General features: G+C 42.2%; 3 protein-coding genes across 3 annotated transcripts; 2 read left to right on the top strand and 1 right to left on the bottom strand.

Annotated features, from left to right (window-relative positions):
• Window positions 1-588: 588 nt before the first annotated feature.
• Window positions 589-2581, top strand: LOC106605269 (protein phosphatase 2C-like domain-containing protein 1). The gene is made up of 3 exons (XM_014200716.3): window positions 589-599; window positions 762-1585; window positions 1696-2581. The coding sequence occupies exons 1-3, from the start codon at window positions 589-591 to the stop codon at window positions 2505-2507; spliced, it is 1647 nt and encodes a 548-aa protein (XP_014056191.3). The 3' UTR covers window positions 2508-2581.
• On the bottom strand, window positions 2568-13089 carry rab5a (RAB5A, member RAS oncogene family). Its single transcript, NM_001140145.1, is given in 6 exon segments — window positions 2568-4128; window positions 4235-4328; window positions 4469-4591; window positions 6968-7119; window positions 8984-9211; window positions 12992-13089. Coding segments are annotated over 5 exon segments (651 nt in total). The 5' UTR covers window positions 9150-9211; window positions 12992-13089; the 3' UTR covers window positions 2568-4012.
• LOC106605249 (EF-hand domain-containing family member B) lies at window positions 11232-21729 on the top strand. Its single transcript, XM_045717733.2, is given in 13 exon segments — window positions 11232-11249; window positions 16201-16344; window positions 16768-16954; window positions 17074-17178; window positions 17416-17545; window positions 17681-17688; window positions 17691-17760; window positions 17897-17964; window positions 18151-18213; window positions 18216-18283; window positions 20452-20659; window positions 21118-21299; window positions 21583-21729. Coding segments are annotated over 13 exon segments (1398 nt in total).
• Window positions 21730-24739: the final 3010 nt, after the last annotated feature.

Below are 24739 nucleotides of genomic sequence, written 5' to 3' on the forward strand. Positions count from 1 at the left end.
TACAATGATATTCTAGACGATTCTGTGTCCACATACTTTTGGTCATGTAGTGTGTTTGAGGTGCCTTTAACGATGGTATGGATGTCAAATTCTCATTCTAATTGTTTAAGGATTATTTCATTAAACTCCAAGTATGAAATTATAGATTTTGTCAACATTTCAAGAGTAGCCTATAAGGTAGGCTGGCTCACACTGACTCATTCCTTCATGGTCCCCTTTGAGGCGGTGTACTACTGCTGCCATCTGTTGGATTAAAGAGGGCCATACAGGTGCACAAAGCCAACTCTTTAAGTTCTTTAAGTAAATTGACAAGCCTATACTCTTTTTGTTGTTTTGTTGTTGTCCCCTTCCCCTCAACACTATTAATCAGACTACTACTTTACTCTAAGTGTCCATAATGACCAAAAGCCTACCAAACATCTTTCTTCATTTGATTCCGGAAAAAAAAAAACTTATTTGGAAGGCTCTTGCACAAGCTGCACAATTTTGTCATAGTGCCTTTAGTTGCCAGGGAAACTGTTTCCATGGAAAGGCCAGTAAACAGCTGAACTCAATCTAAAGTACTGCCATTACTTGAGGCGAGCATAAATGGACTCATGGTACACCCCTTCACATTATGTCTGGAAATATTCACTAGGCTAGTTTGAGAAATAAGTCATTCTTTGTTACTAACTTGTGAAATGGAAAATGAAAGGGCGACACATTTCAGTCCTGATTTGTTTGTGTTTGTATTCCCATTCTTTTAATAATTCTCACTCCAGTATTCCCATAGAGGAGCTCCCTGGCAAATCCTTTGGCTCCAGTCCTGACACAGGAAGCCCTTACCCTTCCCAACACCATGCCCTCCACTACAGTGGTAGCAATATCCATGGCAACCCATCTTCCAATCTGGAGAAAGGTAAGAGCCGCTTCAGCGTCAGCGTCCAGTGTGTGGACTTTGTCCAACTTCAGCGCATGGCAGAATACAGCGTCACCACGCACACAGTGAGCAACCCGTTAATCCGTGCTGTGGCAGTGTGTGAGGAGAGAAACTCCACATGGAAAAAGAACATGGAGGATGTGACCGTTTTTCATGAGGGGTATGGAGGCAAAGAGGGGGCCAGCTTTTTCGGGGTCTTTGACGGGTTTCACGGACAAATTTCTGCAGTTACGGCATCTAGGGAGATGCCCGTTTTAGTCCTGGAGCAACTCTCCAAACAGGACCCCTTGCTCTCCTTGGAGAAGGACCAGGTGAAGCTACTGTCACGCTTTGAGGCCCTGTTCCAGAAAGACTACAACAGACCTTACCCAGGCCAGGCCCAGAACATTGAACTAGGCCTAGGCCCTGAGCAGCTGGAGAATCTGACCAAAGTGGAACAGGTGAACCTAGCCTTCACCACAGCCTTCTGGAAGATGGACCGGGTCCTGGGGCTTGGCAAGAACGAGACCTCCAAGATCCGCTGGAGTGGCTGCACAGCGCTCCTCTGCCTGATCGACAGTGGGCTGCCCTCCTCAGATGGGAAGGAGCAGGGAACAGGACAGGAGAATAATACACCAACCCCCTCACAGGAGTTACAGGGTGGAAGAATTCTCATTGCTAACTGTGGTCAGTATTTTACTAGCATACAGATAATACATTGAAAATATGATACAGAACAAGTCTTATTCATTGAATACTATCAATTTCCAAATCTCTTGTTGATTCCCATTTCACAGGTAATGTCCATGCGGTGCTGTACAAACAAGGCAGGGGCTTCCGTCTGACCAAAGACCACAGCACGTCCAACCCTAAGGAGCGCAAACGCATCCTCCAGTCCGGAGGGGCAATCAGCGTCAACAAACAGCACGGTCTGGTGGAGGGGCTGACCAAGGCCACCCGAGGGCTTGGTCATTATGGCGATCGCAAGCTGAAGAAGTCAGTCATCCCTGTGCCTTACTCTGTGTCGCTACCTACGGACCCATCCTTCCAGCTGCTGGTCCTAGCGTCCAGTGGCCTCTGGGAAGTCTTGGATGAGCATGCAGTGGCTGAGAGAGTTCTGACTGTCATTGAGTTGACTCAACAGAAATTAATATTGAAGACCCTGTGCCTTATGCAAACTGTTGAGGATTCACTCATTTCAGATTCTCAAAGTTGCATACAGTCAAGACCAGGGTCATCTATTTTTGATAGTGTAGAACCTTCCAGTGTCAAGGATGAGGACAACCCACCAGAGTTGGACATGCCAGAGCCTCTGGGGGTACAAGCTAGAGATATGCAGAATGCAGAGGAAACAGAGAGACATCAATCCTCAGTCCTGCAGCAGGAGAGTGAGGTGAATGTGAAGGGAACTATGGCTGACAGTCTGAAGAATCTCAGCTTGGACTACGAGCACCTTGCAGCTGACATTTGTAGAGAGCTAGTGGACACAGCATTGGTCTCAGGTTCAAGGGAAAACATTTCAGTCATAGTCATACTTCTTCATGGATTGGATGTGCTCAGAGAAAACACTCTCAAAGGAGAGTTGACAAAGCAAACCAATACCATGTAATTATAACTTCAGGACAATTTTTCAAGTTTTGCCAAGAATGAACAGCTCTTGCAATTCTTGTGATATTGTATACCTAATTTATTGAATTTAGTGACTTGTACCCTGACACTCAAACTGATCAGTCCTTCTTCACTAGTCATGTTTTACATTGTTAAATCCACCTGGCTTCAGAAAGAAGTCAGTTAGTGCCACTATCGGTTGTTTGAGGCAATAGGATAGCAAGTCCGACACAGTGCATCAGTTTTATAAAATGTAATGGCCAGTCATTAATTCAAATATAGCCAACAATTGTGCAATGCAATAAGAGTCCTCTGAAATATGAACACACCATTTTGAGAAAAGTAACAAGACACAGGGGAGTTGCAATTGAATTGTTAATAACACTACATATTTAAAAAGACCACCATTGATTAGCATTTGACCAGTTTGTGACAAGGTAACAAACCCATAGCTGACCTAGACCTACATTGGTGTACTGTACAATTGTTCGAAATCTCTAGACATTTTCCTGACAAGCTTATGCTCTCCAAGATGTATTGGTAGAAGACAACATTGCAACATCCTATATAACAGTAGAGTAATATTCCACAGACCGATGATAGGTAATAGTCAAGACTTATGTTGGTGCATGTTTTGAGGCCTAATTTTAAACACCACTAATTCTGACAAGTTGATAGCTGAACAATAGCAGTTTGGGGAAACAAAGGACTAGTCACATGTTAGGTCTTTACAAGACAATTTACAAAGCTTGTCGGAGCATGTCCAACTGTCTCAGTGTTCTTCATTAAATCAATGCATCAGAGAATGTTGTGATTTCAAGACGGACTTCCCATGATCCACAAGCCAGTCATCATATATGTGACAAACTTGCATAGTCACCAGCCATCCAATCACAAAATCACCCTTAAATCCTGTTCAACCGGTTGCAGTGGGCCAGTTGTGTAATGGCGTTGGATGTTCTCGCCAAACTTCTCTGCAGACGGAGATGTCGTCGTCTCGGCAGCAGATGCAAGGAGGAGGAATGCTTGGTTTGACAGTCCTTGCCTGACACTGCTTCAATAATATTATAATACTCAGTACAAACAGTCACAGCCTCCAGGCATTTAACAATGGGGGAATTTGGTTTGTTTATGTTGGAAGGACACAACTTACTTTTATCCCCAGTCCACTAACCCTATGACCTAGGTTACACTTTCTCTTCAGGGAATCAGACACACACCTCTCTCTCCCTCTCTCTCTCAGGGGTTAGACTTCAAACTGAATTAAGTAAAAAATAATAATATATGTTTTAGGCCTTGTAGTGATACATGCATACATTATACTGATATACACTTTTTAAAATGAAAGCAAAAAAAGTATTAAATGCAGCTATACAGAGTCTTTAGCTATTCCGGGGAGAAAGGACGAGAGGTGGAAGGTCTGATGTCAGAAAGGAGAACACCATGTCCTGATGTTATTCAGAGTTAGGAGAGGGGGAAGGTGCATGTTGGAAGAGTGGGCCAGGTTTAGGTACTGCAGCAGGAGCGGCTGGCCGGCTGAGCTGCCTCCGTAAGATCCACTCCCCGGTTACGCCCACTGTTCGCGCCCTCAGCTTGAGGCTCGTTCTTGGGTAATTTCTTTGCTGTGAAGCGATTGGGAAAATGTTTAGGACCGGTGTTTCTATTATCAGATTGAAAGTTTGAAAATGTTAGTCTAAGTGTAATGAACATGGAACATAAAACACTTACCAATAGCCATGAACATCTCATTAACGTTCATAGAGGTCTTTGCTGATGTTTCCATGAACAGTAAACTGTTATCATCTGCGTATGACTGGGCATCCTGGAAGAAAACCACCAAAAATCAGTCAATATGCAACAAAGGTTGTGTTTAACTGCCTTACAGGTCAAATTGTATGACGACTCCATTGAGAATAAAACTAGCACAGTGTAATGTTCATTAGCAAATTCACCGGCACGAACCTGAAAATCCAATGCTCTTTTGTTTGCAAGGTCAGCTTTGTTCCCAGCCAACGCTATTACAATATTTGGACTGGCTTGTCTCTGAAGCTCCTTAACCCAGTTCTTTGCTCGTGCAAAGGACTCCTGGCAAACAGCAGAGGAAGAGAGATTAAGTCAGACAATAACAAGGTCCTTGTGGAAGAATGACAACACAACCCCTCCCTTCATTCCCTGGTTATGCTATTGACTTTGCAGGATATCCAAGATGTGGTCTTGTTAAAAGGAGAACTTCTATAAAATATGACAATTAAATATAATGTTCCCCAGCTTACATGTTTGTCAACATGATGTATCATATTCCTGAGTTGAAGTCATGCTCTGCTCCAAACATTGGCTTAAGCTTTATGTACAAAGCACTGAGTTAGAAAACCAAGCTCGTTTGACAGCTTATTTCCATGAAATACTATGTTCCATCAACTTCCCAGCAAACGTCTTAGCAAATAGAGCAAAAGCAGACATGGGGATCAACATAGAATTTCTCCTTGGAGTTGCTCTTTTTTTTTTTAACCAGGTTTGTTCATCTCAATGAGACTCTCTTTTACAAGAGAGACCTGGCCAAAATAGTAGCACAAAGTATCAGAAACAATTACAACATAAAATATCAATTCACACATTGATGGTTTGGGAAAGTGTGGTGACACTAGGGGTAAAAACATTGTCAGCTCCTCAATTCATTTGTTAAAACAAAAGTGCCCTAGATGTGACAAGTTTGTTAGGACCAAATTCAATTAATAGGGATATTTTAGACTTGGGTAAAATCTAAGAGCTACAGAAAGATGCTTGAAAACATGTCAGCAAAACGAGGCTACCCTTTTTCCTCAATATTTTCTTCAGATTCTCAACTAGGCCTATTATAGAGGGCCTAATCATCAAACTCCTGCTAAATTTTCACAAAATGTCTTCAGCTGTACCTAATGCTATACAGTTCATTCGGAAAGTATTCAGACCCCTTTACTTTTTACACATTGTTACGTTACAGCCTTATTCTAAAATGGATTCAATTGTTTGTGTCCCCTCATCAATCTACACACAATGACAAAGCAAAAACAGGCACAGAAATGTTTGCAAATGTATTAAAGATATAAAACTGAAATATCAAATTTTACATAAGTATTCAGAACCTTTACTCCGTACTTTGTTGAAGCACCTTTGGCAGAGATTACAGCCTCGAGTCTTCTTGGGTATGACGCTACAAGCTTGGCACACCTGACTTGAACCCTCCCAAGCTCTGTCAGATTGGATGGGGAGCTATTTTCAGGTCTCTCCAGAGAAGTTTGATCGAGTTCAAGTCTGGGCTCTGGATGGGCCACTCAAGGACATTCAGAGACTTGTCCCAAAGCCACTCCTGCGTTGTCTTGGCTGTGTGCTTAGGGTTGTTGTCCTGTTGGAAGGAGAACCTTCGCCCCAGTCTGAGGTCCTGAGCAGGTTTTCATCAAGGACCTCACTGTACTTTTCTCTGTTCGTCTTTCCACACAATCCTGACCAGTCTCCCAGTCCCTGCCACTGAAAAACATCTCCATAACATGATGCTGCCACCACCATAGGGATGGTGCCAGGTTTCCTCCAGACGTGACGCTTGGCATTCAGGCCAAAGAGTTCAATCTTGGTTTCATCAGACCAGAGAATCTTGTTTCTCATGGTCTGAGAGTCCTTTAGCGGGATGTCATGTGCCTTTTACTGAAAAGTGGCTGTCTGGCCACTCTACCATAAAGGCCTGATTGGTGGAGTTCTGCAGAGATGGTTGTCCTTCTGAGAGGTTCTCCCATCTCCACAGAGGAACTCTGGTGCTCTGTCAGAGTGACCATTGGGTTCTTGGTCACCTCCCTGGCCTAGGCCCTTCTCCCCCGATTCCTCATTTTGGCTGGGCGGCCAGCTCTAGGAAGACTCTTGGTGGTTCCAAACTTCTTCCATTTAAGAATGGAGACACTGTGTTCTTGGGGACCTTCAATGCTGTAGAAATGTTTTGGTACCCATCTACCAAATCTGTGCCTCGACACAATCCTGTCTTGGATATCTATGGACAATTCCTTCGACCTCATGGCTTAGTTTTTGCTCTGATAAGCACTGTCAACTGTGGGACCTTATATAGACAGGTGTGTGCCTTTCCAAATCATGTCCATTCAATTGAATTTACCACAAGGATTTACCACAAGGATGATCAATGGAAACAGGATGCACCTGAGCACAATTTCGAGTCTCATAGCAAAAGGTCTGAATACTTACCTTATTTACACATCTGGTTTTTATTTTTAACACATGTTAATGTCTAATACCCCGTTTTTGCTTTGTCATTATGGGGTATTGTGTGTAGATTGATGAGGGGGAAAAAACATTTAATCCATTTTAGAATAAAAATGTGGAAAAAGGGAAGGGGTCTGAATACTTTCCAAATGCACTGTACCTAATTTAAGAGTCTCTTTTAATGTGTGACAGAGTACATAAACCCGGCTGCTGACTCACTTTGTTAGTGATGTCGTAGACCACGATTGCGGCCTGGGCACCTCTGTAGTACATGGGTGCTAAGCTGTGGTAGCGCTCCTGACCAGCTGTGTCCCAGATCTCAAACTTGACTGTCGTGTCATCCAAACATACTGTCTGAGTCAGGAAGGCAGCTGAGAGGAGACAAACAGTCATAGCAGCATTTAGAATTTTGTTGCAGTAGGCTATAAGAAAAACAACTGGCTGTCCATTTTCCAACAATGGACACATATATATATATATATATCTCATGGGAGATCGCATACCCTACAGAATGTAATCAGAAATGTAGTCAGAATCACTACAGGACAAAAAGATAGTGGAATGGACATAACCCAAAACCACTAATACAATGAGGGGAAAAAAGTATTTGATCCCCTGCTGATTTTGTACGTTTGCCCACTGACAAAGAAATGATCAGTCTATAATTTTAATAGTAGGTTTATTTGAACAGTGAGAGACAGAATAACAAAAACATCCAGAAAAACACATGTCAAAAATGTTATAAATTGATTTGCATTTTAATGAGGGAAATAAGTATTTGACCCCCTCTCAATCAGAAAGATTTCTGGCTCCCAGGTGTCTTTTATACAGGTAACGAGCTGAGATTAGGCGCACACTCTTAAAGGGAGTGCTCCTAATCTCAGCTTGTTACCTGTATAAAAGACACCTGTCCACAGAAGCAATCAATCAGATTCCAAACTCTCCACCATGGCCAAGACCAAAGAGCTCTCCAAGGATGTCAGGGACAAGATTGTAGACCTACACAAGGCTGGAATGGGCTACAAGACCATCGCCAATAAGCTTGGTGAGAAGGTGACAACAGTTGGTGCGATTTTTTGCAAATGGAAGAAACACAAAAGAACTGTCAATATCCCACGGCCTGGGGGGGGGGGGGGGGGGGGGTCCATGCAAGATCTCACCTCGTGGAGTTGCAATGATCATGAGAACGGTGAGGAATCAGCCCAGAACTACACGGGAGCATCTTGTCAATGATTTCAAGGCAGCTGGGACCATAGTCACCAAGAAAACAATTGGTAACACACTACGCCGTGAAGGACTGAAATCCTGCAGCGGCCGCAAGGTCCCCCTGCTCAAGAAAGCACATATACATTTCCGTCTGAAGTTTGCCAATGAACATCTGAATGATTCAGAGGACAACTGGGTGAAAGTGTTGTGGTCAGATGAGACCAAAATGGAGCTCTTTGGCATCAACTCAACTCGCCGTGTTTGGAGGAGGAGGAATGCTGCCTATGACCCCAAAAACACCATCTCCACCGTTAAACATGGAGGTGGAAACATTATGCTTTGGGGGTGTTTTTCTGCTAAGGGGACAGGACAACTTCACCGCATCAAAGGGACGATGGACGGGGTTATGTACCATCAAATCTTGAGTGAGAACCTCCTTCCCTCAGCCAGGGCATTGAAAATGGGTTGTGGATGGGTATTCCAGCATGACAATGACCCAAAACACACGCCCAAGGCAACAAAGGAGTGGCTCAAGAAGAAGCACATTAAGGTCCTGGAGTGGCCTAGCCAGTCACCAGAGCTTAATCCCATAGAAAATGTGTGGAGGGAGCTGAAGGTTCGAGTTGCCAAACGTCAGCCTCGAAACCTTAATGAATTGGAGAAGATCTGCAAAGAGGAGTGGGACAAAATCCCTCCTGAGATGTGTGCTAACCTGGTGGCCAACTACAAGAAACGTCTGACCTCTGTGATTGCCAACAAGGGTTTTGCCACCAAGTACTAAGTCATGTTTTGCAGAGGGGTCAAATACTTATTTCCCTCATTAAAATGCTAATCAATTTATAACATTTTTGACATGCGTTTTTCTGGATTTTTTTGTTGTTATTCTGTCTCTCACTGTTCAAATAAACCTACCATTAAAATTATAGACTGATCATTTCTTTGTCAGTGGGCAAACGTACAAAGTCAGCAGGGGATCAAATACTTTTTTTCCCTCACTGTACATGAATAGAAGATATCAGATCAGCCTACCTCCGATTGTGCTCTCTTGGAATTCATGAAACTGGCCCTTGACGAAGCGAAGTACAAGACTGGACTTTCCCACGGCGGACTCCCCTAAAAGTACTAATTTGAACTGGGAGATCTTGTTGCCTGTGTTCGGCCCATTGGGTCGTGTTGCACCACCCCTACTTGCCATGTCCTACACCACCGTCTCTTGCTCTGGATGCAGAAGTACCGCTTGAATGGTCACTCCTAGAACTGCCAAAAATGATATGTCACATTACTTAAATCGTCAATAGATCACTGCATAAAGTAGTGGGGGAAAAAATAAATACAACTACAAAATAATCCAAATGATCAACTTTGACGTTTAATTGGTTAGAAATTGTTCAATTAGCTTTGTTTCTGATCATCATTGTAATATCATTGAATCACAGGATGTAGCTAGCTTGTTAACTACAGACAGTATTTGGAAATGTGACGACTTTCACTTGGCAATTAGCTAGTAACGTTAGACTTGTTTACAAAGAGTATATTACACCTATTTCTTAACTGTCCCAACTAGGGTTGCAAAGGGTCGGAAACTTTCCGGGAAATTTCCGGAATTTTCTATGGGAAGTTAAGCCCGGGAATTTGGGTGATTTTTCTTAAATTCATCAACAACAAAAAAGTTAGCTTATAACAGTGAACCTTCCTTGCGGGATACACAAGGCAATTCTAGTTCTTGTGGCATATTTTGGTTAAACTATCCCCAATTCAATGGAATTTCAACCCTCTGCATGCACACTGCATTCTTCCATCACATGTGCAGTACACTCGCCATCACATGTACAGCTGATTCTCAAGATCTTGCACACTAATGAGATGCTATTGAGCCCACACTACTACACTGTCTGAGCCAAGGACTATATTCTTTCTGGTAAGTTTTGATTACAATACTGGGTGGGGTGAATATATTTCATATGACATAGATGATTTTTTGTTAGCTAGTAAATAGTAGCCTACAGCAAAGTGTGTTTAAATCATTTCTAACTTGTTAATCATTTCTGCTAGTTAGTTTTTGCTACCATGTGGGTTTTAGCTTGCTTGAGCCTGCTAACTGAGGAGTGTTAATTCACGTTTCCATAAAAAAAAATTCATTTAAAAATAAAGTATTACAAAAGGAGTTGTTTAATCTAACTGATTAACTATTTATCTCTACATGAATTGTATTTGGGGGGGGGGGGGGGGGGGGTGTAAAAAAAAAAAATTCTACTCTTTACTGGAAAATGCCATGGGCACTATGTGATGTGTGGAGACATTTCACTGCAGCTAATGTAGAAGGAAAAGCTCTGCACATTTGCAAATACTGTGCCAAATCATATGTGAAGAATGCAACAAAGATGCAGAATCATCTGGCCAAGTACATAAAGATCCCTCAGCGCTCACAACAAGCAGCCTCGAATAGAAGTAGAGAGACTTTTATCTTATCGATAGCAACAGCTCATGGTCCTCCTGGAATCAGAAGTTTTTTTTGACTCAATGGAGGAACGTAGTCAGAGAAATGCTGATGACTGTCTTGCTCGAGCTGTGTATGCAATTGGAAGAGATTTCTGAATGTTGTTTGCCCAGCATAGATCCCTCCAACCAGACATGCTTTATCTACTAATTTGCTGGATGCAGAGTTCAACAGAGTTCAAGTGAAGGTCAAGCAAATCATAGACAAAGCAGACTATTGCAATCGTCTCTGATGGGTGGTCAAATGTTCGTGGGCAAGAAATAATTAACTACATCATCTCCACCACTCAACCAGTATTCTACAAGAGCACAGACACAAGGGACGACACACACACAGGTCTCTACATTGCAGATGAGCTGAAGGCAGTCAATGACCTTGGGCCACAGGTATCTGCACTGGTGACAGACAATGCTGTGAACATGAAGGCTGCTTGGTCTAAAGTGGAGGAGTCCTACCCTCACATCACACCCATTGGCTGTGCTGCTCAAGCATTGAATCTGCTCCTCAAGGATATCATGGCACTGAAAACAATGGATACACTCTACAAGAGAGCCAAGGAAATGGTTAGGTATGTGAAGGGTCATCAAGTTATAGCAGCAATCTACCTCACCAAGCAAAGTGAGAAGAATAAGAGCACCACATTGAAGCTGCCCAGCAACACCTGTTGGGGTGGTGTTGTCATGTTTGACAGTATCCTGGAGGGGAAGGAGTCTCTCCAAGAAATGGCCATATAACAGTCGGTAGATCTGGACAGCCCCATCAAGAGGATCCTCCTGGATGATGCATTTTGGGAGCCTGGTAAGCAGCCTGAAACCTACAGCAGTAGCCATTGCATGGATTGAGGGAGACAATGCCATCCTGTCTGATGTTCTGACTCTGCTTGCAGATGTAAAAGAAGAAACCCGTACTGCCCTGCCCACTTCACTGTTGCTCCAAGCAGAGGAAACTGCAGTTCTGAAATACATGAAAAAGCATGAAGACTTCTGCCTGAAGCCCATACATTCCGCAGCGTACATGTTGGACCCCGAGTATGCTGGCAAGAGTATCCTGTCTGGTGCAGAGATCAACAAGGCCTATGGTGTCATCACTACCATGTCTCACCACCTTGGCCTGGATGAGGGCAAGGTTCTTGGCAGTCTGGCAAAGTACACATTTCCAAGCAAGGGCATTGGGATGGAGATGCAATATACCAACATATCTCATCAGCCACCTGGTGGAAAGGACTTTGTGGATCTGAGGCTCTTCCCCCTGTTGCCTCCATCATCCTCCAAATCCCACCAACATCAGCCGCTTCAGAGCACAACTGGTCCTTGTTTGGGAACACACACACCAAAGCACGCAACAGGCTGACCAATACAAGGGTTGAAAAACCATTTGAGGCGTTTTGAGCCTGACAACGAGCCATCCTCAACAAGGTTGGAAAGTGACAGTAAAGATGAGGCCTCAGAGTCTGATGTTCAAGAGGTAGACATTGAGGAGTTACAGGGAGAAGACATGGAAGCCTGAGAGGAAGACAACCAAAGCTTTAGTTTCTAGAATATCATTTTACAGATGTATGTTGAAAACGTTTTTGGGAGATGCAATAGATCATTGGGGATCATTCAATATTCCCTTTCTTTTGTTCAGTGAAATCATCCCATGTTCAGAGTCAACTCATTTAATTAAAGTTCAATTCGTAACTAAATAGCTTTTTTTTAATTGGAAGGATTTAATCATTTGCATTTATGTCTACTTATGATAAGGTAAAATGTCTCCATATGATATGGTAAATATATCAAATGCAAAAAACATCACATTTAAATGGTATTAATAATCATATATTCCCGTTAATTCCCACGGAAAGTTTCCACCTCTGAATATTTCCCAAAATGTGAAACCCTAGTCCCAACATGTAAACACAACAAGCCTATGTGTCTAGTCTAGCCAAAAATAATTGCAGTGAAGACATGTGGGTCGAAATCGTGTTACGTCAGTCTTAACCACAAATAACCACTGTGTTGACTAGCTAGCTAGTCAGTCATGATGGCGGATAAAACCTATCATCAAGCACTGTGTCCGTCAAAAATAATGATTAGCTTCCTCAGTCCCACCCATTGGTCCAATCTTGTGTACGACAAATTGGTTAGCTAGCACGCTAGCTAGCCAGCCAGCCAGCTAGTTATAACTAGCTAACGTAGCTAGCTATAATTATTTAGATTAGGTGGCTACTGTTAGCGAGCTAGTTTACTTTAGCTAACTAACTAACTACAGTACATACGGTATATTGAAAAATTAGCTAGTTCGTACACGAAAACTATCGGTCTTACCGCTAGCAAGCTACATAAGGTTGAACCACACCTCACCCTGCTTCACGCAAATACGTAGAAACTAGCTACATAAATACATTTCAATGGTCAACTCATAACATTATATTAAGAACGGGTCAACTGCTGGTTTATTATTTGCTGTGAGCTAGCTAACATAACATAGCTTTCGGCCTAGCCAGGGCTCGCTAGCAAGTTCTGCCGGTAAACTAGCTAGCTAGAATGATATCTGCTTACCTTATCCGATATAATTAACTAGGTAGCTGAAGGGATTTACAAAAATATATATTTCCAGTACTCCACAATCTTTTCAAAGGTCGATAAATTTCATAAAGCTTGTCCCTTTCCCACTTCCCGTTTGTTTTGCATGGTACGGTGTATGATGATACATGAGCACCTACGTAGCGCTGAGAATAAACCAATCACCACTCGTGTTAAAGGGGCAATCTGCGATTGAAACAACAACGTAATCCCCGCCACTGTCTCGGTAAAAAGATGAGGGATGGGGCTAGAGAAATGTAACCGCTCTCAAATTAAAAGACAGAGCTATGGATACAAGGACTGGCCATCCATGGTATCAACATTATAGTTTGAGCTATGTTTTGAGGTTATACAACGTTTGTTTACATTTACTTTGTTGGAGTAAAATAAACGTATATATAGTGTTATGATGGGGTCCGACAGTTGAACTAAGTTCGAGGAATGTATAAGTTATATTCTTAAAGAATCAATTTGTGCATTTAATTAATTTACAAGTCCAAAAATCGATGTAGCAACTGCAGATTGCCTCTAATGAAAGGACCCGGAAAACGAATCGTTTTATAAGGCAAAGAGGTAACGTTACACAAGTGTGATAACTAATTCACAAAAAAACCTTTGTAACATATGACATGACTTGATGTATGCAACTTTTTGTCATAACATGTCATATTGCCAAAGTGTAGGCTAAAAGCAAACATTTGCAACGTTCATAATCATACAGGTTATTAATTGTCTTTTAAATTTATTTATACCTTTATTTAACTACGCAAGCCAGTTAAGAACAAGTTCTTATTTACAATGACGGCCTAGGAACAGTGGGTTAACTGCCTTGTTCAGGTGCAGATCAAACAGTTTTTCCTTGGCAGCTCGGGGATTTGATGGCCCAACGCTCTAACCACTAGGCTACCTGCCGCCCCAAGTGGTTGGGATTGAACCATTGTTTCTTTAACATTTCTTAGTTTGGGTCTGAAACAATTGTTTCCATTTATCAGTTTCAAAGACAAGACATTATATTATATTATATTATATTATATATTATATAATATATATATATATATATATATATATATACTGCTCAAAAAAATAAAGGGAACACTAAAATAACACATCCTAGATCTGAATGAATGAAATAATCTTATTAAATACTTTTTTCTTTACATAGTTGAATGTGCTGACAACAAAATCACACCAAAATAATCAATGGAAATCCAATTTATCAACCCATGGAGGTCTAGATTTGGAGTCACACTCAAAATTAAAGTGGAAAAACAGGCTGATCCAACTTTTGATGTAATGTCCTTAAAACAAGTCAAAATGAGGCTCAGTAGTGTGTGTGGCCTCCACGTGCCTGTATGACCTCCCTACATTGCCTGGGCATGCTCCTGATGAGGTGGCGGATGGTCTCCTGAGGGATCTCCTCCCAGACCTGGACTAAAGCATCCGCCAACTCCTGGACAGTCTGTGGTGCAACGTGGCGTTGGTGGATGGAGCGAGACATGATGTCCCAGATGTGCTCAATTGGATTCAGGTCTGGGGAACGGGCGGGCCAGTCCATAGCATCAATGCCTTCCTCTTGCAGGAACTGCTGACACACTCCAGCTATATGAGGTCTAGCATTGTCTTGCATTAGGAGGAACCCAGGGCCAACCGCACCAGCATATGGTCTCACAAGGGGTCTGAGGATCTCATCTCGGTACCTAATGGCAGTCAGGCTACCTCTGGCGAGCACATGGAGGGCTTTGCGGCCCCCCAAAGAAATGCCACCCCACACTATGACTGACCCACCGCCAAACCGGTCATGCTGGAGGATGTTGCAGGCAACAGAACGTTCTCCACGGCGTCTCCAGACTGTCACGTCTGTCACATGTGCTCAGTGTGAACCTGCTTTCATCTGTGAAGAGCACAGGGCGCCAGTGGCGAATTTGCCAATCTTGGTGTTCTCTGGCAAATGCCAAACGTCCTGCACGGTGTTGGGCTGTAAGCACAACCCCCACCTGTGGGCGTCGGGCCCTCATACCATCCTCTTGGAGTCTGTTTCTGACCGTTTGAGCAGACACATGCACATTTGTGGCCTGCTGGAGGTCATTTTGCAGGGCTCTGGCAGTGCTCCTCCTGCTCCTCCTTGCACAAAGGCGGAGGTAGCGGTCCTGCTGCTGGGTTGTTGCCCTCCTACGGCCTCCTCCACGTCTCCTGATGTACTGGCCTGTCTCCTGGTAGCGCCTCCATGCTCTGGACACTACGCTGACAGACACAGCAAACCTTCTTGCCACAGCTCGCATTGATGTGCCATCCTGGATGAGCTGCATTACCTGAGCCACTTGTGTGGGTTGTAGACTCCGTCTCATGCTACCACTAGAGTGAAAGCACCGCCAGCATTCAAAAGTGACCAAAACATCAGCCAGGAAGCATAGGAACTGAGAAGTGGTCTGTGGTTACCACCTGCAGAACCACTCCTTTATTGGGGGTGTCTTGCTAATTGCCTATCATTTCCACCTGTTGTCTATTCCATTTGCACAACAGCATGTGAAATTTATTGTCAATCAGTGTTGCTTCCTAAGTGGCCAGTTTGATTTCACAGAAGTGTGATTGACTTGGAGTTACATTGTGTTGTTTAAGTGTTCCCTTTATTTTTTTGAGCAGTGTATATATATTACAAACACTTGAATTTTTCGATAGATTTTTAATCACCATAGATGCGGTAAACAGACGCACATCCAAAAAATCCGTCATGATGTATGTATGTGTTACTTAAGTCCGATTTAGATATATTTATCTGTTTTTACGTTAGAAGTTGTCCCTTTTCAGGTTTAGAAGTGACTTCTAAATGCTAACTCCCTTTCAGAAAAACTGGTTAGCATAGCTAGCATACAGAAATCGGTAGTGGTAGGTAATCAGTCGTTTTTAACCGTAATGCAGTTGATTGGTGACAATGACATGAACATGTGTTGGGGTTAACATCTATACAAACATTATACTCCGATTTTTACCTCAACATAGTGTGATATACACATAAACAATATCCTAAATGTAGACTAATGTTAGTAGGGGGCAATGAGAAGATTCGGGATCTTTCCCTCACTGCTCTTCCCCCATGCGTTTCCATGTCAATTCCATTGTTTTGTTCGATTGACCTCTTTGCGCTGGAGTCACTTTTTTCCACAGTCTCACACACCTTCCTTTTAAAGCCCCAAACCCTAGCAGTAGTGAGGATGTTTCTCAACACAACATGCCCAGGTGCAGGGACTATCCAAGTGTTCCATGGGAAAGCCAACGACCCTGATATTGCCAGTATTCTAGTTCATGGAGTGAGCAGCCAAGCTTCTATTTCTGTGAGTAGAGGCCTAAATAAACAGAGACATGCATAGTGAGTTTTAAGCTAACTAAACTCAGGTTTTCATTTTACAGATGTAGGATCTTAATTTGATCACGATTTTGTTGCTGGGAATTTTTACTGCATAACAGGAAATGTAAACTTGTAGTGTATTCATGGTTTAAAAAGACTTCTAAAGTTTCTAATTTCCAGACTTGTTTTGCCCTAACAAAAAAATGTATCAACCGCTACAGAAAATGTACATTCATTATAATCCACATAATAATTCAAATTTCCTGTTGCTGCAGGATTGTTTTCCTGCTGTAGCAAACTGGCTAAAATTAAGATCATACATCTGTAGATACATTTAACATGGTAGAGATCATCAACACATTAATTCATGGAATTGGTATGGTCACATTTGTTTCTGTATTTCCTACAGGGCGGATTAGTGATCAACCCACCACCTAAGACCATCTACCAACAGAGGTTACATCAGCTCCGTGAAGCTGGGTATTCCACCAATCAAAAAGCCCCCCTGGGCAGGTCACATGATCAGAGCCCTGGGCTTCCAAATTGGTTCGACACCGACACCGGCAAAGCCACATTTGCTGTGAAATCCCCCCAAAGTGAGTCAGACAATAAAGAAAGGCACTAGAAGCTACAATGAGTCGCCATGAACATTCATATTATGTCTGAAAGACATATCCACAAGCCTTCATGTACAAGTGTGTTCCTTCTTATCCAGCTGCAGGTGCGATTATCAACCCACCTAAAAGCGTGGAGCAGGTGGAGACAGAGGCTCAGGAGGGACACCAGTCTTATATCTGCTCCCACAATGCCTACTTTCTCGGTGAGTATTGTGGACATGTGTCTCTCTTTGGTTCTGACAGTGTTCAAAGGGACTTCATTTAGGCTTGGAAGTAATTTATATGCTATTCAATATGTTGTTTTACACATTGATTTAACACCCATAATTTTCAGACACATTTCTGTAGAAACACCATAGCCAGTGGTTAATCACACCTGTCGATATTTCTCTGTTTGATTTTAGCCAGGGTAAATCCATCATAACTGTGTTGCGTCCCAGGTGAACAGGTTGATAGGAAATACAAGTGGAGTCGTTATGGAAAGGACGGCAGGTTCGGAGTGCCTACTCCCCACCACAACGATGGACGCAGTGTCTCCAAATCTCTCCACTGATTGTGTGATACTCAGAAGTAAGCACTTATCCTACCTTACATTTATTCAAAACACCTGACTTCTCATCGCTCATCACCATTCAATGTCACACAATGCATTGCCAATAGTCATGACATCAAATGTTGATTTGTGTACTGCTATTTTTCCCATAGGCATAACAGTGCAAATTTGTTTCTCAGAGATGTGATGACAGGGAAAGGATACAGCCACAGATTGGCAAAGTGCATGACCTGTAAGTCTATCACATTAACTCTTTAATGCAGATCTAGTTAAATGCCTGTTCAGTATACGTTCCAGACATATGTATTTCACAACTCATGCCCAGCTTCTACAGTAGCTTTAATTCCTCTATTCCCAGCCTTTTACAGCATAGCAGACACGTTGAAAGTGCCAGCAGGTCATACATTTGGAATCTTGATGCGGCCAGATGACATTGGTGAGTCAAATTGTTATTAATAAAAGGACACATTTTCATAAAAGGACACATATTGAGTTTTCTACTACAATGCCAGTATGAAATTGGTAAAAATGGGTCAAGCTATAATGTAGTCTAGAGGGGTGAACAAAATGTAAGCCTTCTGTTATTGTTTGAAGATGAAGAATGGTTTAACTTTCTCCACAGGTGCGGGTGACCTTCTCCACTCCACCCCTCCAGCAGAGTACCAGAAAGGCACAGAGTACCAGAAAAGCACCTCAAGAAGGTCAACTTCCACAACTTTAACTCCCTGCTGCAGGCCTTCGGGCACAACGACAAGGTTACATACAGTGCATTTGGAAAGTATTAATACCCCTTGACTTTTTCTACATTTTGTTACGTTACAGCCTTATTCTAAAATGGATTTTTTTTTAAACTACACTACACACAATCTACACTCATCAATCTACACACAATACCCCATAATGACAAAGCAAAAACAGTTTTTTTGACATTTATTACAAATAAAAAACAGAAATACCTTATTTACATAAGTATCCATACTCTTTGCTATGAGACTCGAAATTGAGGTCGGGTGCATCCTGTTTCCATTGATCATCCTTGAGATGTTTCTACAACTTGATTGGAGTCCACCTGTTGTAAATTAAATTGATTGGACGTGATTTGAAAAGGCACACACCTGTCTATATAAGGTCCCACAGTTGACAGTGCATGTCAGAGCAAAAACCAAGCCATGAGGTCGAAGGAATTGTCCGTAGAGCTCCGAGACAGGATGGTGTCGAGGCACAGATCTGGGGAAGGCTACCAAAACATGTCTGCAGCATTGGAGATCCCCATAAACACAGTGGCCTCCATCATTCTTAAATGGAAGAAGTGTGGAACCACCAAGACTCTTCCTAGAGCTGGCTGCCCGGCCATACTGAGTTATCGGGGGAGAAGGGCCTTGTTCAAGGAGGTGACCAAGAACCCGATGGTCACTCTGACAGAGCTCCAGAGTTCCTCTGTGGAGCTGGGAAACCTTCCAGAAGGACAACTATCTCTGCAGCACTCCACCAATCAGGCCTTTATGGTTGTAGCCAGATGGAAGCCACTTCTCAGTAAAAGGCACATGACAGCCCGCTTGGAGTTTGCGAAAAGGCAACTAAGACCATGGAAAACAAAATTCTCTGGTCTGATGAAACCAAGATTGAACTGAATGCCAAGCGTCACATCTAGAGGAAAAGTGGCATCATCCTTACGGTGAAGCATGGTGGTGGCAGCATCATGCTGTGGGGATGTTTTTCAGCAGCAGGGACTGGGGGACTATTCAGGATAGAGGGAAAGATGAACGGAGTAAAGTACAGAGAGATCCTTGATGAAAACCTGCTCCAGAGCTCTTAGGACCTCAGACTGGGGCAAAGGTTCACCTTCCAACAGGACAATGACCCTAAGCACACAGCCAAGACAACGCAGGAGTGGCTTCGGGACAAGTCTCTGAATGTCCCTCAGTTGCCCAGACAGAGCCCGGACTTGAACCCGATCGAACATCTCTGGAGAGACCTGAAAATAGCTGTGCAGCGACGCTCCCCATCCAACCTAACAGAGCTTGAGAGGATCTGCAGAGAAGAATGGGAGAAACTCCCCAAATACAGTTGGCCAAGCTTGTACTGTAGTGTCATACCCAAGAAGACTCAAGGCTGTAATCGCTGCCAAAGGTGCTTCAACAAAGTACTAGGAAAGGGTCTGAATACTTATGTATATGTATAATTTTAATACATTTGCGAAAATGTCTAAAAACCTGTTTTTGCTTTGTCATTATGGGGTATTGTGTGTAGATTGATGAGGGAAAACAACTATTTAATCCATTTTAGAATAAGGCTGTAACGTAACAATGTGGGAAAAATAAAGTTGTCTGAATGCACTGTATATACAATTCTACTGTATTAACCTGATAATATCACAGAATTTCTAAACCCCAGGACCAACATCGCAATACTTCCGGGAAAGCTTTGCGAAGCAGACTTGACCGACCAGACATGGGTTTGGGGTTTGCAAGTCAATGGGATAAGTGAAAAATTCTTCCATAGTTGTTAATTTTCCTTAAATCTAAAGGCACAACCTAGATTCAAGCCAATGTCTGAAGTAGCTGAGCATGTTATTACTCCAACGTTGTGAAAGTGACAAACTGACACATTTTCATCAAAAACAACTTAAAATCGAAGGAGTGCCTTTGATTTGATTGCCTGCACATGTGCAGTTTGGCGTGAGACTGCCGTTAGAGCTGATGACATGTTTCTGCACATGAGCTTCGCTAACCAACGTCGCCATGACATCGCCTACAAGCATTTCTATTGGAGAAGCAGTTTCTTGATATCTTCATACTGTACTGTCTTTGATAATATTAAGTTAGTTTGAGATTGTTCAGTGTGTGTGTGTGTGTGTGTGTGTGTGTGTGTGTGTGTGTGTGTGTGTGTGTGTGTGTGTGTGTGTGTGTGTGTGACTCTACAGAAGGGTCAGGGTGTGATTGACGAGGAGGACCTGCAGGACGTGTGTCATCAGTTTAACCTGGACCTGAGTGGGCCGGTGCTGGATGACTTGATGGAGTACTGGGACATGGACAAAGATGGACTCATCAACTTTCAGGAGTTTGCCAATTTCCTCAACTGGAAGGACAAAATGCCCATCAGTAAAGTGGAGCAGCGCATTCTGACCAGTGGTCAGTTACAGTGTCTAAGCATAGAAATATAATTACTAGAATGCTCATTCCCATTCAAGTCAACCATCTGTGATTGGTGTACTGGCGGTAATTCTATTCCCTTTTGATTGACAACTCTACCTCACAGTGTAAGACCAGCACAGTCCCAGATAACATGCAGAGAGAGGCTCTCGCTTTGAGACCTGCAGCCTCAGAGGCTTTGGCCAGACCGGAGGACCTGGAACCTGCAGAGGTGGGCAGCATGCTGAAGAATAGATATTTAGGTGAAAGATGCATGAAAAATTTGATATCATTCCCACACTTCTCAAAAACAATTCAGGGAGGGAAAATTCTCTGAGATTCAGCACACGATTTCTCACATTTGTATCTTAGCATTACAATGGACTGGTAGTCCTTTTCCCCCTGATTCTCTACATTGTGTGAATCTCACTGTATAATTATGATATCTTTCCACATAGACTATCATATGTATGGGACTCCCACAGTGCGCACCGACCTGGTGGCCCCGCAGATCAAGCGCGTCAGCGACAGCACTAACTACAGTGACCAGACCACAGCCTTTGACCTCCTGTATCCTACGCTGTACTCCCTAAGGGGAGTCCACAAGGAGCACTTCTTCTGTCCCCGCACCAAAGAGGAGGTACAGAATACCAATGAACCCACTGAAGAATCAAGAGAAAGAAAGAAAGATATGGTCTAGTAGATTTTATAGAATAGCACTGGGACATACAGTACCATGTGGGATTTTGTTACAGCATTCATAATGTAGGAAAAACGTTGTTTCAAAAATATAATTGGTATGAACAATTCTGCCATTGGAGAAGTGATTGACACAAAATGTTATTGAAATAGGACGGAGCTTGAGCAAATCATTTGTCAAAGAGATCTTCTGATTCTTATTTCCGCCTCCATTTCCTTTTCAGATCACTGACATATTCCGAAATGTGGGCGTGAGTATTTCCGAGGAGACATTTGCGGAGGCGTGGAAGCTGGCATCCATGAGACACCCCACTGGGGACATGTGTGTGGAGATTTTCCGGGACGTTCTAAAGGAAATTCAAGCTAATTAAATCTGAATAGTATCTTTTACCTCCTCAGTATCTATTCCGTGAAAGAATGTACTTCAAGTATTCCATATACAACAAGTGTTGTACTTCTTTTTTTTCTTTGAGACTAACTATTAATTGAGCAAATTATTTTTGATTGTGGACTGTAATATATTTTCTTATGTTGAGAGCAATAAGCTGTTGCTAGAATTGTAACGGTTGTCCAAAGGAGTTGACCAAGGTGCAGCGTGGTAAGTGTTCATCTTGATATTTACTTTTACTCAGAACGCTTAAACAAAATAATAAACAATGGCAAATGACCGTCACATCTTGCAGGCTCACCGAGCAGTAAAAAAATAAGATCCCACAACACAAGGAGGGAAAAAGGGCTGCCTAAGTATGGTTCCCAATCAGAGACAACGATAGGCAGCTGCCTCTGATTGGAAACCATACTTGGCCAAAACATAGAAATATAAAACATAGAATGCCCTCCCCACACCCTGACCTAACAAAATAGAGAAATAAACCGTCTCTCTCAGGTCAGGGCGTGACAAGAATAAGAATAAGTAAAAAAAAAAAATCTGCTGCTAACTAAATGCTTACCCTTCCTGCATGTGATAATATACAGTATCTACTCCTGAAACCTAAGTAAATATTGATAATTATGAGTACCATCATGCCATCGGAGTCTTATCATTTGAACTCCTGTTTATTCTGTCACACTCTTTGATTAGATTCACACACATATTTACTCTATGGTTTTATTAGTCAGTGTTATAATGTTAATCTGTCAATCCTAATTAAATATGTGACCACAGCTTTCGACACACAAACACACAGGCGTGTGCACATACACACAGGCGTGCGCAAACACCCACCTACTGTACTGACGGCATATTGAAGTAATTGTTTGGATAACAATATCAACTTGAATAACCAGATGAATAAAAGGTACCGAGTACATGCACTAATCCATGTCGAAACCCAACAACACAGAAATATAACATGTTAATAAACACAACACATTAGCTTTTTGTCAGTGTTTTATCACTTGAATGATTCCACTACTGTAAATTACCATTTAACAATCTGACTCCCTGGCGTGGTGAATTGGCTAATATGCTATAAACATATTCACTAGCATTTTAACATAAGTAAAGCTTTCCACACTCATAATCACATTAGGAATAACCAGGAAGCGTCTCTACCCAGAACCCCCTACGCACCTGCCCATATTACCACGCCTGGAAATTATAATAATCCCCAACCATACTTCATTATGCATGAATTAATGCTTACTAATGAAGGAATTGTCTCTCTTTTTGATGCATCATTAATAGTGTGATTTAAGAGTTGACAGAATTGGATGAAACACAGTGTTCAATAGCCTGTCAGTGTATTTTTTTTTACATTGTATTTTATTAAACCTTTATTTAACTAGGCAAGTCAGTTAAGAACAAATGATTATATACAATGACAGGCTAATAGACGATGTTTGATTTTGGCACTGGCATAATACATTACAGTACACCAACATCTGTGATTCCTTTGAGACATTTAATCATAATGTAAGATATGTGTATGCTTCATAAGCACTACATAAACCCTTCACAAATCATCTAAGCATCTGTCATACTCTATAAATGATGTATAAAGGGTGACATAACCATTACCACTGTAGGGTGAACAGCCAAATGTGACATTACACACTTTGTATGTTTTTACAACATTTATGGAATATGACATATGCTTATAGACTATTTGTGAAGCATTTATGTAGTGCTTATGTATGCTATATAAAGCCTTTACAAGTTGTACTTCCTTTAAAGTGGGACCGGTATGTGTATACTATCTTACCTTTGTTTTTTCCCAAACTAAACCGAGGTCACTCATGTAAAATGTGTATCATATAAACATAGGAGGATAAGGAGACTTGCCAGTTGTTATCCAACAGCTTTCAATAAACACTCATTCATATTGTGATTTGTGTAACACTATCGCCCCCTTCTGCTGAGGATTGTTGTGTTTATTAATTGTGTCCTACCTTTATAGATGCTATGCGGTGTCAATTTTACTTCTGAATAATCCGACAACTAAGGTGTTTCTGAACAATACAGAACAACAGTTTAACCTGTGATACTGTTTCAAAGAGATAAAAGCTCATACCGTATCACCATGAAGCAGTTTATTTGGTTCTGGGACAAACTATAACAGCAGGGATATTGTAGGCACTAATTGTTCATGCTGAGGTTCATAGAAAGTCTATTGTTCCCAACAAACCTGAGATCGGAGCACTTACGGATAAATAATACATCTGTATTTCAGTGTGTAGGGCTCTGGTTCCATCCAGTCCACCCTACAAAGCAGCTAGGATTCAAGGTGACTCTTCTGTTGACTTGTAATGGTTCAGTTGAGTTTGGGCGCGCTTGGCTGAGTACAATGGTCCTGCTGATTGAAGTCCTGTTGGTTAATAACGTTTTGTTGAGTTGAACGTTGTCAGAACTGAATTAGGTAAACTGTGCTGTGTATGCTTGGTCTGACGCTGTATCCTGGTAACAGAGGTGTTCATGGGTCTTGTCCAATCACCCTATCAGGTTCCAGTGCCAGATGTTAGTGACTGTCCAATCAGGTTCAGCTCCCCTGGTCAGCTCCCAGTGGAATCTGAGAGGAGAGATGGAGGGATGGAGAGAGAGAGCGAAAGAAAGGAGAGGGAGAGAAACACATTCAAATTAGATCTAATTGGAATTGCTTTTAGATTTTTCTATGGTGTTTTCGCACTTCTGCAAAGCGACAAGAGAAGTAGAGTGAATGAGACACAGAGAGAGTAGAGAGAGAGTAGAGAGAGCAAGAGAGAGAAAGAGAGTGACGACAAATATATTTTATAGAGTATACTTTTGAAGATGAGAAAAGTTGTTTCCAAACAGCTGAGGGAAGATTTACATTTAAACATTTAAACCAATGCTGACAAACAACCAAACTAATCTTCACACCATCACCTTGAAAATAAGGTGAAGCATCTTAACAGAGCTCTCTT

This window comes from Salmo salar, chromosome 05 (assembly GCF_965601325.2).
Source record: "Salmo salar chromosome 05, fSalSal1, whole genome shotgun sequence".
Lineage (NCBI taxonomy): Eukaryota > Metazoa > Chordata > Actinopteri > Salmoniformes > Salmonidae > Salmo > Salmo salar.

Coding starts and splice junctions, on each gene's coding strand:
- LOC106605269 (XM_014200716.3), top strand. Junction 1,586..1,695: donor AATTCTCATTGCTAACTGTG/GTCAGTATTTTA, acceptor CCCATTTCACAG/GTAATGTCCATGCGGTGCTG.